Source organism: Xiphophorus maculatus, chromosome 16 (assembly GCF_002775205.1).
Source record: "Xiphophorus maculatus strain JP 163 A chromosome 16, X_maculatus-5.0-male, whole genome shotgun sequence".
NCBI classification, from domain to species: Eukaryota; Metazoa; Chordata; class Actinopteri; order Cyprinodontiformes; family Poeciliidae; genus Xiphophorus; species Xiphophorus maculatus.
The window spans coordinates 1,066,480-1,081,285 of NC_036458.1; the positions used below are offsets into that span (position 1 = coordinate 1,066,480).

General features: G+C 42.0%; 1 protein-coding gene across 1 annotated transcript; it reads right to left on the reverse strand.

Moving 5' to 3' along the window:
- Positions 1–1,108: 1,108 nt before the first annotated feature.
- LOC111611716 (transcription factor 20-like) lies at positions 1,109–14,478 on the reverse strand. The gene is made up of 6 exons (XM_023349565.1): positions 14,115–14,478; positions 4,479–6,379; positions 3,993–4,086; positions 3,835–3,884; positions 3,322–3,398; positions 1,109–2,147 (listed from the first exon to the last, which is right to left on the reverse strand). Exons 2-5 carry the CDS (start codon positions 6,375–6,377, stop codon positions 3,357–3,359), a joined length of 2,085 nt encoding a protein of 694 aa, XP_023205333.1. The 5' UTR covers positions 6,378–6,379; positions 14,115–14,478; the 3' UTR covers positions 1,109–2,147; positions 3,322–3,356.
- Positions 14,479–14,806: the final 328 nt, after the last annotated feature.

Sequence of the window (14,806 nt, forward strand, 5' to 3'; positions counted from 1 at the left end):
GAAACAAACGTTACAGAAAGTGAAAATAATCATCATTCATACATCTTAACATTTTATGACAAAGAAACTGATTCTCTTATTTATTTTCATTAAATAACGTTCATCTTTATTCTCAGATAACGGAAAGTGCCGACATGAATCCAACTAAAGACGTTTATGTTAAACATCGATTTATTTAAACCAATCTAACCTGAAACAGCCATGGATCAACTCTGGGTCCAACAGACGGTCCAGTCAAATCACAGCAGCTGCTTTCAGCTTCCAGCTGCTTTCACTTTCATTTTCTGCTGTTTGCAGAGTGTGAGGCGGGAGACGACGGGTCCAAAAAACAACAGGACGTTAATTACTGGCCTGCTGCTGCTTAGCAACAACAGCAACTGGTTTCCAGGGAGGCAGTTCAGATATTTTAGTAACCCTAAAAACTGTCATCAACTCTTAAATATCAAAATAAACACTTAGGAAGTTGAATGTTTCAGAATGTGAAGGTAGATTATAATCAAGTTTTAACTTTTTAAGAGGCAAAAATGATCAGTCTGGATTTAAATGGATTATCTGGGTTTTATCTGAACTGGGGTTCTATAGAATAGTGATCAACAGTCAGTATCTTACTCCCTGGCAGTGGAGCCTCATGAGGCAAAGCTGCATCAGTAGAACCTCTGTCCAATTTCCAATGTAACAAACACAAACTGTTCATTTCCAACCCTGCAAAATGAATCTAAATTATTATGAAAACATATAATCAGTGACTAAAATTGTTCTGTTTAGTAAAAAAAAAAGGGAGTTAAAATCATGAAGACAATCGAAATGCACCAACCGGAACGACTTCACCTTTAAATCAAGAACTTTTTCTGTTTAAACAGATTCTATAAAATCCCTTCATCTGGTTTGAATCGACTCCCGTTCGTACGGAGGCCCCTGAGGGACATGAAGGACTTTTGTTTTCTTTTGGGTTCCTCGCAATAAGCAAATACACCACGATCTACTTTGTAGAGTCACAAATGTCAATTTAACATTTCAAATATCTACATATAAAGAGCCTCAGTGTTTGTTATTATCAACTCTTTGGTGCAAAAAACTGAAACTCAGTTTATTGTTTATGCTTTATGTCTGATTGTGCAGGTTGAGACGGAAACGGCCCTTTAATAAAGAGACAACACAAAAAGACAATCAAAACTGACTTCAGTAATGCGTGAAAATAAATAGTCTAACAGTAAATTGTATTTTTTTTCTTCATTCTTACGGAAAGTTTGATGGAAAGTCGACGTTTGTTTTGTATTTTGCACAAAAGTTTGTGGTTCATTTCTATCCTAAAGAAAAAGATATAAAACTTCAGATATCTCACAACGAGATGCAAACATACAAGGAAAAACCTTAAGAAAACCTCGAAGCAGGAAGTACGATGGTAAGAAAGACTTCCAGTCTTAATTTATGCCACATGAACTGATCAGGACAAAAGAAACACAATCCTCCATGTCCCAACGGGATCCGCAAGTTCACACAGCAACCAACCAATAAACACGTTAAGAGCCGTTTAGATCCATCCAATAAAATAAAAATAAAAATCATCATTAAGAATGAAAGCCAAAAGGCCTGAAGTTATATTCCAGGTTTAGACATTAACTATTTAGTTTTACAGTTCAACTGTAGCGTAGTGCAGCTTTATGTCAGATTTAAAAGAACAGATTTAAATAACTGATAGAAAACTGTAATAAAGTGCATTGTAGCAAATATGAGCTGTGCATGCATCAAGGAGAAAACAAACACGACAAAAAACAACAGGAAGGATTAAAAAAGTCGTACAAAAACTTGTAGAAAAGTGGCCTGTTATCCAAGAGATCAATAAAACTCTGATATAATACCTATGTTCAAATAATAAACTTGTTTTTAGCAGCTAGTTGAAGTCAGGATGTCCAAACGCTGCCGGTTCATCCCGGAGAGAAACGGTGAGCAAAAAGGAACCGAACAAAAGAACTGAGCAAAGGTCAAAATGTCCAGAAATAAATAAAGTGGACCCTGATTCAGTCATAACAGGCGAAGCGGGTTCGCCTGGCCCGAAACGCCGCCGCTACTCCGGTTCCTCAGAACGCTTTTGAGGTGAAGCCGCCGTCATGGCCGCCGCCGTGCCCTGAGGAGATCAGTGGAGCATTCTGGGACAGGAGACACAATAACAGGCGAGTCAGAGGAGCGCCAGGATGATTAACAACATCTGGTGTATGAACTAGGCCATTACAGTAATGGATGGAAAACCTGTTAGACGTTTTATTTACAGTAAAACAGCAGACGACGCCGTTACTTCTTAAAGAACAAAACTCAGAAAACGTTTCAAAGTCAGAGCTAGATCAGAAGACTTAAAAAAGTAAAATAAAAAATAAAACATGGAAATTTTACTAAAAATCTAAAGCAGGAAGCAGAAACATCAGAAGGTCTCAGACTGAACCGGTGGTCATTTCCAAAAACAAAACAAAGTTTGGTCACCTGGTTCACTTCCTTCAGGATGTTCTCATGTTTCATTGGATTGTTGGAGAATAAAATCATTTTTTGCCATAACACAGTCTTATAAAAAAGTTTAAATTGCAGCACACAACACAAAGGACAACATCTTAACAGTTAGAATTTAAAGACCAAAGAAAATCCTGTCCTAAGGAGAGGTCAAAGTGCAAATATGTGGTCAAATTCCATATATGGTCATTGAAGTTAACAGGAACTTTATACTGGAGAAGCAAAATCCTACAGGAACATTTAAAAATGTTTTTTTTCCCAAGAATAAACTAAAAAGGCTAATATTACAGTTTAGCATCACATGTTTCCATCTTGCAGGTTTACTTTGAAGAGACGAAACAGGAAGTTCAGTCAGAAGAAGCCTAACTAATGGGATTGGTTGAAATTCAGGTGAGTTGCAGTGATTGGTCAGAAAATAACAGGTGACTGAATATTACTGAAGATAACTTCATGAACCCTGAACTGGACTCTTCAGATGTCATTTGTTGTGATGAACGACGTGAGTTGATTTGGTCTCCATGACGACCAGCGTGTCAGAACCACAGAAGTTAGGATTACATTACAGATTACATAAAACCTGACCTCCATGTCAGGAAGGAGAAGAACCTGCAGTTCTTCAGGTTTTCTCAGCAGAACATCGTCTCAGTTCTGAGCAATGAGCTGATGCTGCCCCCTTGTGTTAACATGAGGAACTGCAGGGGCATCATGAGCATCATGAACTTTAAGAAGCTGAACCGTCAGCAGCCTGATTTTGAGGAAAACTAAATAAAGAAACTTCTGTGTGTTATCAGTGGAACAGATAAAAACAGAAAGAGGACAAACCTCCAAACCTCCATGGCCGCCGCACGTCTTCACTGTCATCTCTTGTCTTGTCTGGCTGCAGGTGGGAACGTTTTATTCTGGTTGGTTTCAAAAAAGAAGAGAAATATCAGAAATTAACTTTATGACATTTTTCAAAGCAGAACCAGATGAAAGTCATCAGTTCATTTACTGTATTCACTAAAAGCCGTGTGCGCAGTCAGTTACTGGCACTTTTTACACAACAGAGGAATTTCCTCTGCCAGCACCGACCTGTATGAAGCAGAACCTTTAAATGGACCCGGTTACAGGCGGTTCTAAGAACCGGACCAGCTGCAGTCAGTACAACGCTAACACACATAAATAACCTTCATATTAACAAATACAAATTAAAGTCAAAGACAAAATACATTAAAGTGACCATCAGGATCAGACTTCATCATCCATCCAAACTGGATGGATGGATGGATGTTGGATGTTGGATGTACGGATGGATGGACGGACGGACGGACGGATGTTGGCTGTACGGATGCTCACCTTGTGCTCTGGACATCTCATGGAGAAGTTTTCTTCGTTGAGGACGGCGCCTGAGAGAGAATCAAGATGGAGGAAAGCTGAACAGAACTGTTCACCACAACCAATCAATAAAGGTTTGATTCAATAATCAATAAATCAAACCTTTAAACACGGTTTACCTGACTGAATGGCACATGGGTAGTGATAATTCCTCAGGCAGCCCTTCTGGAAACATCCCATAATGGCACCAGGCTGATGACAGGTGGAGCAGATCTACAACCAATCAGATCAAAGATGCAACATAAAACCTGAACAAGTTGCAGGAATCCAGAGACGTTTAGATGGATCCACAGAGTAATGATGGAAAACAAAGAGTGAGGAAAATATAAGTTAACCATAATCAATCACTTCCCCACAATATTCACCAATAATGTCTCAATGACATCACTTCCTGTTCCTGTGCAGCCCCAGTTTCTTACCACCATATTGGTTCCACTTCCACACCGACCCGTTTCCCTGACTGTCAGTCTGCAGAATTTCCCTCCATCACTGGGAGGTTTCTGCTGCTCCACCAGCAGTTTCAGCCTCACAGCAGCACTGCTGCTCTGTGTGGAGTCCATCCAAAGCTAAAGCTACAACCGATAACCAAACAGGAAGTCACTCACCGTTTCCTGTGCGATCTGGGCGGCCTCCTCCAGGCCGTACAGCTTTCCCCGGACTAGAAAGACGCCGGCAGACCAGATACCGCAGTCCTCGTGTATCCAGCACTCGCTTAGATAAAGAGGCACCTTAGTGGGAGAGACTTTCTCGCTTTTGAGCAAAGTTTTATCAGGAGTGCAGTCGTCCTCAGAGGAGTTCGGCAAATGGCCGTTGGAGAGTTTCTGCAGGTCGTCGCTCTGATCAGTTCTGCGCGTCTGACCGTCTAGAGAAGCGCCGGCGGGGCAGTAGGGGCCGTGGAGGTCGCCAAGGCCCATGGTGTTGGCCGTCCATCCACACAGGCAGCAGAGCAGCTGGTCCGGACCGCCGCCGTCTGAGCTGGACCGACCCAGCTGGAAGCAGGACGTGCAGGGGACAAACCCAGACACAGATTTGGAGACGGTCTTCCATCCTTTGTTGCTGGGAATCGTCCCTTCGTCGTCCTGGTAGTTGACCACCCTGCACAGCTGCTGCTCCATGTGGACAAACGGGCAGAAGCTGGCAGGTTTTCTGTCCTTTTTATCCTTAGATTTTGCATATTTGAGCAGAATTTCAGGTTCTCTGGGAGAAAACAGCGCAGAAGGTCCGGTCTGTGGACGCCTTTTCCTTTTTCGCCTCGCAACCCGTTTTTTCCCAGCTGGGGTCTGACTGTCAGAAACCGTCTGTTGCTCCGCTGGGGGGATGCTGCAGATCGGCTTCTGCTTTGCTTTTTGAACGTTTTTAATTTTAGGAAGACTGAGAGTCTTTTTTTGTTTGTAATTTATTAGTTTTGTGAATTGAGCTTCCTTCGGAGGAGACTTCCTGTCAGTTTGGGCGTTCCCGTTGGATTCCTCTGAATGGCTGCTCGCTTTCTGTGGAAGGTTCGGCTGCGAGACGGATTCTTCGGAGCTGGAAAACTTCAGAGCGTACTCGATCAAGTCCTCAGAGTCACTGCTTTCGTTATAAATACCCACTGCGTCGTTTTTGACGCGTCTTCTCAAGCTGTGCCGTGACACGGAGCAGGTTAACCGAGGCATTTCTGACTCAGATTTTCTGACTCTGGAACTGCGCCGCACCTCTCTAGAAGACGCCTTTTCCCCCTCTCTCTTTATTTTAGGCGGACTTTTCTTGTAGCATTGCCTTTCCTTCTTACGGTTCGTGACAGAAACTTCAATGACGTCGCTGTCGTCACTTGAAGCATCCGCGACCGATTCACCAGGGTGTCCGTAAACGGTGTTGAGGTCTGAAAGGAGGACTACGGGTCTGGCATGGTGCACTGGAATGTCTACCGAGCTGTCCGACGAGTCCTCCGAGTATGAGCTGTCGGCACTCGGTGAGCTCATGGGCTGAGGTAGGAGATAGCAACCTCTTCCTTCATCCAACGAGGACATGGCAGGGGAAACGGGCTCCACGATGTGCCTCACGCTGTCCTGGATGAAAGAGCCACACAACAGAGGCTCCTTCGCGGAAGAAACCAGGAAGATAACGTCAGAGCCGCTGTCACTCTCTTCTGCGCCGCTGCTTTCGGGAACTGGATCCCCGCTTTGGTCGGTTCCGTAGTAACCACCGTGCCACAGGTTACCATGCGTTCTGCTGTGAAAAAGATCCAGACCCGGAGCCACAGTTGAGCTTATGTAGCTGCCTAGAGACTCTGGCCCCTGCTCCATGTCTCTGCAGCGGACAGGGACCCCCTGCTGGGAGAGCGGACTGTAGGAGGACGAGGATCTGTATGCTGAGGTACCATCTGTGCTGCAGTTCGCCGGCCGTCTGTGGTACCACTCAGGCTTTTTAGCTAGGTCTGAGGCTTCGGTGCGGCTGCGAGTCAGCGGAGTGTAGCTCTTCGATAGGTCCATGGCCATGAGAGGTGGGTCCTGAGAAGACACGTCCATCACTGCAAAACAAGAGGACACCATTAAAGGGGTCAACAGTTGGTTTTACTGGATACTCTATTTAGTGACACCGTAAACAGACATGAAGGATGAGGACAGAGTGAAAATACTGGAAAACATTTCTACATCGGTCTCATCTTTCCAAATGAAATTCTTCCACAAGTTCTGCAGTTCACTCAGATGCAACAAGTTGTGTTGCCATATTGATTTTAGGGAGATTTCTCCTTCAATGCGTCTAATGCGCCAAGCCACACAAACTAAGTTCAGAATCTTATCTATGGCCATGAGATCACAGCCGAAAAACAAAATCCTGGATACAAAAGGCCGAAGTGCTCATCCTCTGTTGGGTAGCTGGACTCCGCCTTAGAGAAAGGATGAAGGCCCCCACACACCCAGGCGTACGTCACGCCGCGAAGTGAGGCGGACTCAATGTGGACGTACAGGAACCAGCTGGTGTTCACATCACACCGTTTGTCTGCGACACCAACCTGATAATATTGAGAGTTGGATCAGTCAGTCTCAAGGAGGCTCCCCAACCAGACAGCCCTTTGTGCCGCGCCGCCTGGTTATGACGTTCCTTCAGGTCTCTTACACCCAGCAGCTAACTGCTCAACTTTCTCCATGTTGGGTCCTGTCTGGCTGATCCTTGACCTCTGCAGCTCTTGTGCCGAATGCCTCTTCCTGTGCTGCCATGATCAATGCTTCAGTCTGTCTTTCCGTCCAGCCCTCTCGTTGCCATAAGCCACATCGTAGGCGGAGTATTTCTCTCCCAGGAAGGTTTCTCCTGGTCATTCTCTGGCACATTAAGTTGTTGCTGCTTTTACTGAGTAGCTCGTCATGTGGGCCCATCTTCCCAATTTAAAGATTTCTGCTGTTTTATTCGGTACGGTGGTTCTAATGGTCACTGGATCTGCACCTCCATTCTTCCTCTTAGCATGCACAAGGTGCTAGATGATGGTGAAACCTTCAATGCATTGCACGCAACTTCCTTGTCATGATATCACTTTTTTTTTATTTCAACAGAAGCAATATTGCATGTTTTTTCTTCCACTCAACTTTCTCCTAACAACCAGCTTCTTTAGCAACAACCTCTTGTGACTGCGCCTGTCACAATAGCAAATTTTTCTGGACAATTAACTGTCTCAGAAGTTATTTCAATCAACGATAATATTGTTATTTTGAGATCATTTCCAAGTACCGTATTTTTCTCTACTTTTTCCCCACATTTTGAACCAGGCGGCTTGTAGCCCAGCGCAGCTTTTCTGTGGATTTTTCTTCAACCGCCAGGGGGCTCTTCAGCAGGAAGTGAATCATTGGAAGTCAAAATTGGAAATCAAAGAAGAAAGCGCTGATTTTCATTCAGAACAAGCTCATGCTAGCAGAAGCACTTTCTTCAAACTCATCTGATGCAGCTTCTAAGTTGAGGGTTATGATCGGCGGCCCAGGAGGGAAATGGAGCCGCTGCAGTAAAACTCAGCGACTTTTATTATACAGTTTTTGGTAGAAAGAGAAAAACAGTAAATTATGCAAATGGAAATTATTGAGTTCGTTTTAATTGATCATGTGATTAATTATTCTATTGCTTATTGCAACAGGCCTAATCGTGACTTGCCTTTCTTGTGGATGACTGTTAATGACTGGACAGCTGTTAAATCTTCCTCTTCCACATCATAATATTTTTGTATTTAAAAAAATGTAATTACGATATTAGTCTAATTTTCTGAGAAACTTCTGTTAAGAAAAAGGATTAATTTTAGTGCTTAATACAGTTAATCTACGACATGCGTAACAGTTAGATTCAATACTCTTATTTGGAACAGGTTTCGTCTGAGATGCGGTAAGCAGGCCGAAGCAGGGCCCTTTTCCTCCCCCGCTGGCAGACAGAGCAATAAAATGTACATTCCGATGGGGGGGGAAGAGACTTTTTGGCGCCAGGGATCTCCCCGTACCAGACAGAGATGAACACGAAGTGGTCCGCCCTTTTACTTAGACAAAAACCAGACACCTTTGCCATAATGAGGGGAGTTTCCAAGTTTTTCTGAGTCCCTACAGAGTTTCTAATTGGTCAAAGAACGGAACGCCTTGACTGCATATATTAAATAGGGAAACACCTCTTTACTTTAAGATTCCGCGTTAAAAAAAAAACCAGAGAGAGAGAGAGACAGCGGCCGCTATTTTTGCCTTTTTGTCTTTGTTTCGTGTTTGTTTGTCTTCCCCTTGTGTGTTTTTATTATTATGAGAAAAATGCATATCTCTGTTCCTCTGCAGCTTTGTTAATTGATTCATGCGTTGCTTTGTATGAGATTAAACTCTGTGACCTGTGACGTCAACACGCTTTGTTGTTGTTTCGTTTTAGCAGCACGCCGTCGCTGCACGTCGCCCACGGAGAACGTCGCTCGCCAAGGACTCGGGGAGAAAAGAGGAAAGAGCCAAAACTTTTTGTCCAAAGCTAGCATTAAATTACCTCTTTTTTAATACTTCCTTTCCGGGTTTTTGTTATAGTAAAATCGACATATGAATTATTTCACCTCATATAATCACATATACCGTTATATGAATGTAGTGGTATAGAAATATACATATTTCTATACAAATAGTTTCAAGGTAGGAAGTTCCGGTTGGGTAAAGTGGGCGTGGTGTATAAGAAGCCGCTGCGTGACGGGAGTCACGTGGGACGGCGGAGGAAGATGGCAGCACGCTAAGAGAGCTCTGGAAACCCACAATTTTCTTTCACATTTATCTGGAATATACACCTCAATTTACCCGGATATAAATACTTCTGTCAAGCTAAATCCTACAGTCTTTCTAAAAAGTCAGATATTGATAATTTACTGACGAAATGTCAAGCAACAACAGAGCTAACTTTTTCAAAGGTGCAGCAACGAGAAGCAAGCTAGCAGCAGGACCTGAAAGCACTTCCGCTAACCCGCTAACAGAATCAAGCTGCACTGAAGGGAAACATACCGACTCCAACTTCATGGAAGAAATACGGAAAATGAGCGCAACACTACAAACTGTTGCAGCAGATGTTGTCTCGATTAAAGAAACAACTAAAGAGCTTAAAGACTCCGTGGAAAATATCCTAATTAGGCTGGGCGAGGTTGAACAGCGGGTGTCCGACATTGAGGACACAAGAGCTCAAATGGAGAAACGTGTGGAGAAACTGGCGACTCTGTGGGAACGAGTCAAAGACTTGGAGAACCGCAGTCGGAGGAACAATGTAAGAATGGTGGGACTGAAAGAAGATAAAGAAGGAAGAGGAAACATGCGTCAATATGTGGAAAGGATTATTGCTCAAGGGTTCGGCCTCACGGGCAGCGAGTTCGAAGTGGAGCGGGCCCACCGTTCACTGGCGCCCACCGTTCACTGGCGCCCACCGTTCACTGGCGCCCAAACCAGATGTTAATAAATCACCCCGAACCATCCTGATACGGTTCTGACGCTCATCAGGCCGGGACAAGGTGCTACAGATGGCCAAAGAAAAACGTGGGCTGGAGTGGGAAGGCTGCAAATGATCTTTCTTTGAGGACCTGCTGGTGGAGAAAAGGAGAGCTTTCAACACCGTAAAGAAATGTCTCCGGGAAATGGAGGTGAAACACCGGCTGCTGTTCCCAGCAACGCTCATCTTCACCTGGAAGGGAGAAAGGAAAACTTTCCGGGACAATTCAGAGGCTGGAAGGTTCCTGCAACAAGCTAAGTGAAAGGCAAGTGTTATTATCTGAGGTGTATATTTATCAAAAATAGTTTGTAAAATTTAAGTCAGTTGTGTGTTTCGGGGTTCGGACGGCTGTGTTGCCCAAGGACAAATTTCAACGTGTCTCACGGACCAAGTTTAAATAGAGGGGCTAAGAAAAGGACTGGAAGCGGCAGCATGTTCTGTGTTGCTTTTCTTTTCTTTTCTCTGCACCAGGTCAGTGTACTTCAGTTTGTTCATGTCGTTAGTATTAGTTATTATGCTGTTGTGTATGTACCTCGTTAAGTGGCAGATCAAATCAGCAAAGTGTACCAAATAGCAAAAGATGTCTAAGGGATAAATTAACATAATTTCATGGAATATTAATGGATGTGGGCACCCAATTAAAAGACAAAAAGTTTTGACTTACCTAAAATCCAAGGGTGCTGATATTGCATTCATCCAAGAATCACATATAATTGGGGATGAAGAAGCTGCTAAGTTCAAAAGAGGCTGGGTGGGTAAAGTGTGCCACAGCTCATTTTCAAGAAAACCAAACCGTGTAATGATCCTTGTTAATAAAAATATAAGTTTTGTTAAACTTAAGCAACATAATGATAAGGAAGGGCGCTTCATATGTGCTGAAGCCTTGCTGAACGGAACTAGGACTGTCCTCTGCAACATTTATGCTCCTAATCAGGAAGAACCCGACTTCTTTCATGACGTTAATAGCATAATAGGAAACACCGAGGGCCAGATTATTCTGGGGGGCGATTTCAACCAGGTGATGGATGGATTTATTGATAAAACACGCCAAGGGGGAAACCAGCACCTAAGGACTGGGCCGCAATCCAAATACTGGCACAGGACTGGAATCTGGTTGATATATGGAGACTGGTAAACCCACGAGAGAGAGAATATACTTTTTACTCTCACAGTCATAAAATATATTCTAGAATTGACTTTTTCTTAATATCTAATAAGCTAGTGGAGTCCGTAATGGGCTGTGAAATAGGAACAATTATTATAAGTGACCATGGTATGGTGGAGTTACTTATAGACTTCAATGTGGAAAAAGAAAGGAGAGGACGTTGGAGACTTAATACTATGTTACTTCACAATGAGGCATTTAGTAACTCTATTCTGGAGGATCTTAATTTTTTTCTCCAAGTAAATATTGGTTCCACGGATAATATAGCCTCTGTGTGGGAAGCGTCCAAAGCATCGATACGGGGAAAATTCATTGCATATGCATCAAAAATTAAGAAAGAAAATAATGGGAAAGAAAAAACGTTGGAAAAAGAAATTTGTTTGTTAGAGAAAAAATAGCACAGAATAACTCAAATCATCTACATCAGGGGTCCCCAAACTTTCTCCTGTGAGGGCCACATAACTTGTCCCTTCTCTGATGGGGGGCCGGGGTCAGTTTGTAACAGAAAAAGTGTGACGGTTGTAAGAGTGTTAAACATAAAAATGTATTGTTTTTCAGAAAGCACAATCAAATAACCTTTTCTGGATTCTTCAGAGAACAAAAGTCAGGAAATAACACTATTTATGAAATAAATAATAACCAAATAACACTGGGTTCTCCACATAAAAAAAAGGGTTAGGGTCAATTATATGCATGTATAAAATAGTTACTAACTAGTAGTTAATAATAAATAAAGTTCATTACTAACATTTATTTTATTGTAAAAGTCCAACTTATCAAATAAAAATGCACATATATGAAAATACCCTGGTATTGTTCAGGGGGCCGGACCAAATGTGGAGGCGGGCCGCATCTGGCCCGCGGGCCGTAGTTTGGGGACCACTGATCTATATGAAATACTTTGTAATCTTAAATATCAGTTACATGATTTATATAATAAAAAAGCTGAATATGCCTTATTTAGACTTACAATTAAATATTATGAAGGTGGAGAAAAAAGTGGGAAATTACTAGCGAGACAACTTAAACTCTAATAACATTCCTCTAATTAAAAAAGATGGTAAAACATTCACTGCAGTCACAGAAATAAATGGGATTTTTGAAGAGTTTTATAAAAACTTTTACACATCCACTAACAAACCTGACATGGAGGAAATGAATGTTTTTTTCTCATCACTGAAGCTGGCCACCATCTCCAACGAGAAAAGAGAACAATTGGATTCTCCTATCACTTTAGAAGAAATCAAAGCTACGATCTTGTCTATGAAACCTGGGAAATCGCCGGGCCTGGATGGCTTTCCAGTTGAATATTATAAGAAATATATTGACACCATTGCCCCATTACTGCATGATGTATATAGAGAAGCCTTTGAGTCAGGTTCTCTACCTGGTACTTTCAATGAGGCTCTCATATCACTTATTCCTAAAAAGGACAGAGATGTTTCAGATCCATCTAACTTCAGACCCATTAGCCTCATAGGAGTAGATTGCAAAATCTTAACAAAAACACTAGAAAAAGTACTTCCAGATATTATAAATGGAGATCAGGTAGGCTTTATTAAGAACAGGTCTGCAGTCGATAATATGAGAAGACTTGCTCATCTAATACAGTGGTTCTCAAATGGGGGTACGTGTACCCCTGGGGGTACGTGGAGGTACTGCAGGGGGTACGTGAAGCTTTTCAAAATATCTTTAAAAAATCAGTAGGCTCCTCATAATAAGTCTTGGGAAAAATTATTTTGTAAAAAGTTCGATAAAATATAAATGTGTGTTCATGCACTGAAATTTATATTCAGTATTTAGTTTCAATATCCTTTAAAATAAAACGGTTTGACTGGTTTTATACATTCCTGGTGGTCACCGTCTTCTGTTTTTCTTTTTTGATTAACCATGCAATGTTTGCAATATGGATGTATTTGTCAGGTTCACTGATATAAGTTGTTTGGCTTTAATAAATCAGACAGTGATTTTACAGCACTGTACTTCTTTTTAATTCCAAAAATGTTTTGCCCGTGTCAGGGGGTACTTGACTAAAAATATATTCTTAAGGGGGTACATCACTGAAAAAAGTTTGAGAACCACTGCTCTAATACATTTGAATCACTCTAACACATTCTCTGTTGCATCATTCTCTGTAGATGCTGAAAAAGCCTTCGACCGCGTGGAATGGGGCTTTCTTAAAACAACACTTGAAATTTGGATTTGGATCTACGTTCTGCAAATGGGTGGAAATGTTATATTCCAAACCAAAAGCAGCAGTTATGACGAATGGTCAATTATCCAATTTTTTTCATCTCTCCAGAGGGACAAGGCCAGGCTGCGCCTTCTCCCCATTACTTTTCACGCTGGTCGTAGAACCGTTGGCAGTAGCAATAAGAGTCAATCCAAGAATCAAAGGAATTTATGCAGGAGGAAAAGAGCAGAAGTTGCTTATGTATGCCGACGACATCTTAGCTGTTATAGCAGATCCAACCGTCTCTGTTCCAGCTCTACTACAATGTGTTGAATCATATTCAAAATTTTCAGGATACAAGATCAACTGGAACAAATCCGAGTGTATGCCCATATCAAAGGCATGTCACTCAAATGATATTACACAATTTAACTTTAAATGGTTCCCCCGGGTATGAAATATCTGGCTGTACGACTTCATCCGAATCTAGAGGAAATAATGCTTCTGAATATGGAACCGCTTCTTCAGAAAATAAAAACTAATCTTAATAAATGGGCAAAATTGAAGCTTTCCTTATGTGGAAAGGTGAATGTAATAAAAATGGTGATAGCCCCATTGTTAAGTTATGTGTCCATGATGGTGCCTGTTGACATCCCATCACAGGTATACAAACAATACGAGACTTTTGTAAAGGACTTTCTTTGGGACAAAAAGAAAGATTTAGTAAATAAAACCATTTACAATTTAGCTTAAATTTTATCTACTCAATTTAAATAATTAATGTTTGTATGGTTTTACGTTTATTTTTTATTTTCTATTTTAAATAAAGACTACATGTTTTCAGGTTAATGATGTTTAAAAAGTCAGCAATGTTTTTAACAGGGAGGCCTGGTTAGTAGCTTTCCCGGTACCAGCTGCGTAAAAACGGTCAGTTACGGTTAGTGACGTCGGTCAGCTCACCCTTCAGGCGGCGGCGGTTTGGACGGACCGACCCGGTCCGAACACGGCGGGTTCCCGATGACGCCTTCCCTGGAAGCAGGTCGAGTAGCGGGGTTAGCCAACACGCCTCTCCGGGCCCATCATCACCATCATCTGGACTGGATGTAAACAAAAGCGGCGGCCGCCCCAGTTCATGCTAGCCAGGCGGCCGGGAGGACGCTACCCCGCCAGGCGGCTCCCGAACCGAGCCGAACCCGCTTTCATTCTCACCGAACAGGTTCCAGCAGCTACTATCGCCTCTGACTGCAGTTGGGATTTTAAGTTGTCATCATGGACACCATATTCCAACAGAGTCAATCAGCGGTTTTATGTCCGACACACCGGAAGAGACGCGCGCTCCTTCAAAATAAAATCTTTGAGGGAACGGATTATATTTTATACATTATATTTATTATTTGCTAATATTTATTTAAAAATTATTCAATAGCGATTAATTTAACAAAGAACTTATTTTTTGCTATATTTGACTACCGCAGTGGTTTTAAAAGATCAGAAATAGAAGAAACTAGGAGATATTCTCTTAAATGAATATTATCATCTTAATAATAAATGGATATATTGTGAAAAATTATGAAATTATACAAATCTTTTTTTATAAAACCAGAGTAAAAAGGATATTGACAGCAGAAGATATTCCAATATTTTTAATATCT

Coding starts and splice junctions, on each gene's coding strand:
- LOC111611716 (XM_023349565.1), bottom strand. CDS start 6,377: ATGGACGTGTCTTCTCAGGACCCACCTCTCATGGCCATGGACCTATCG. Junction 4,087..4,478: donor CCCAGATCGCACAGGAAACG/GTGAGTGACTTC, acceptor GATTGGTTGTAG/ATCTGCTCCACCTGTCATCA. Junction 3,885..3,992: donor CCCATGTGCCATTCAGTCAG/GTAAACCGTGTT, acceptor ATTCTCTCTCAG/GCGCCGTCCTCAACGAAGAA.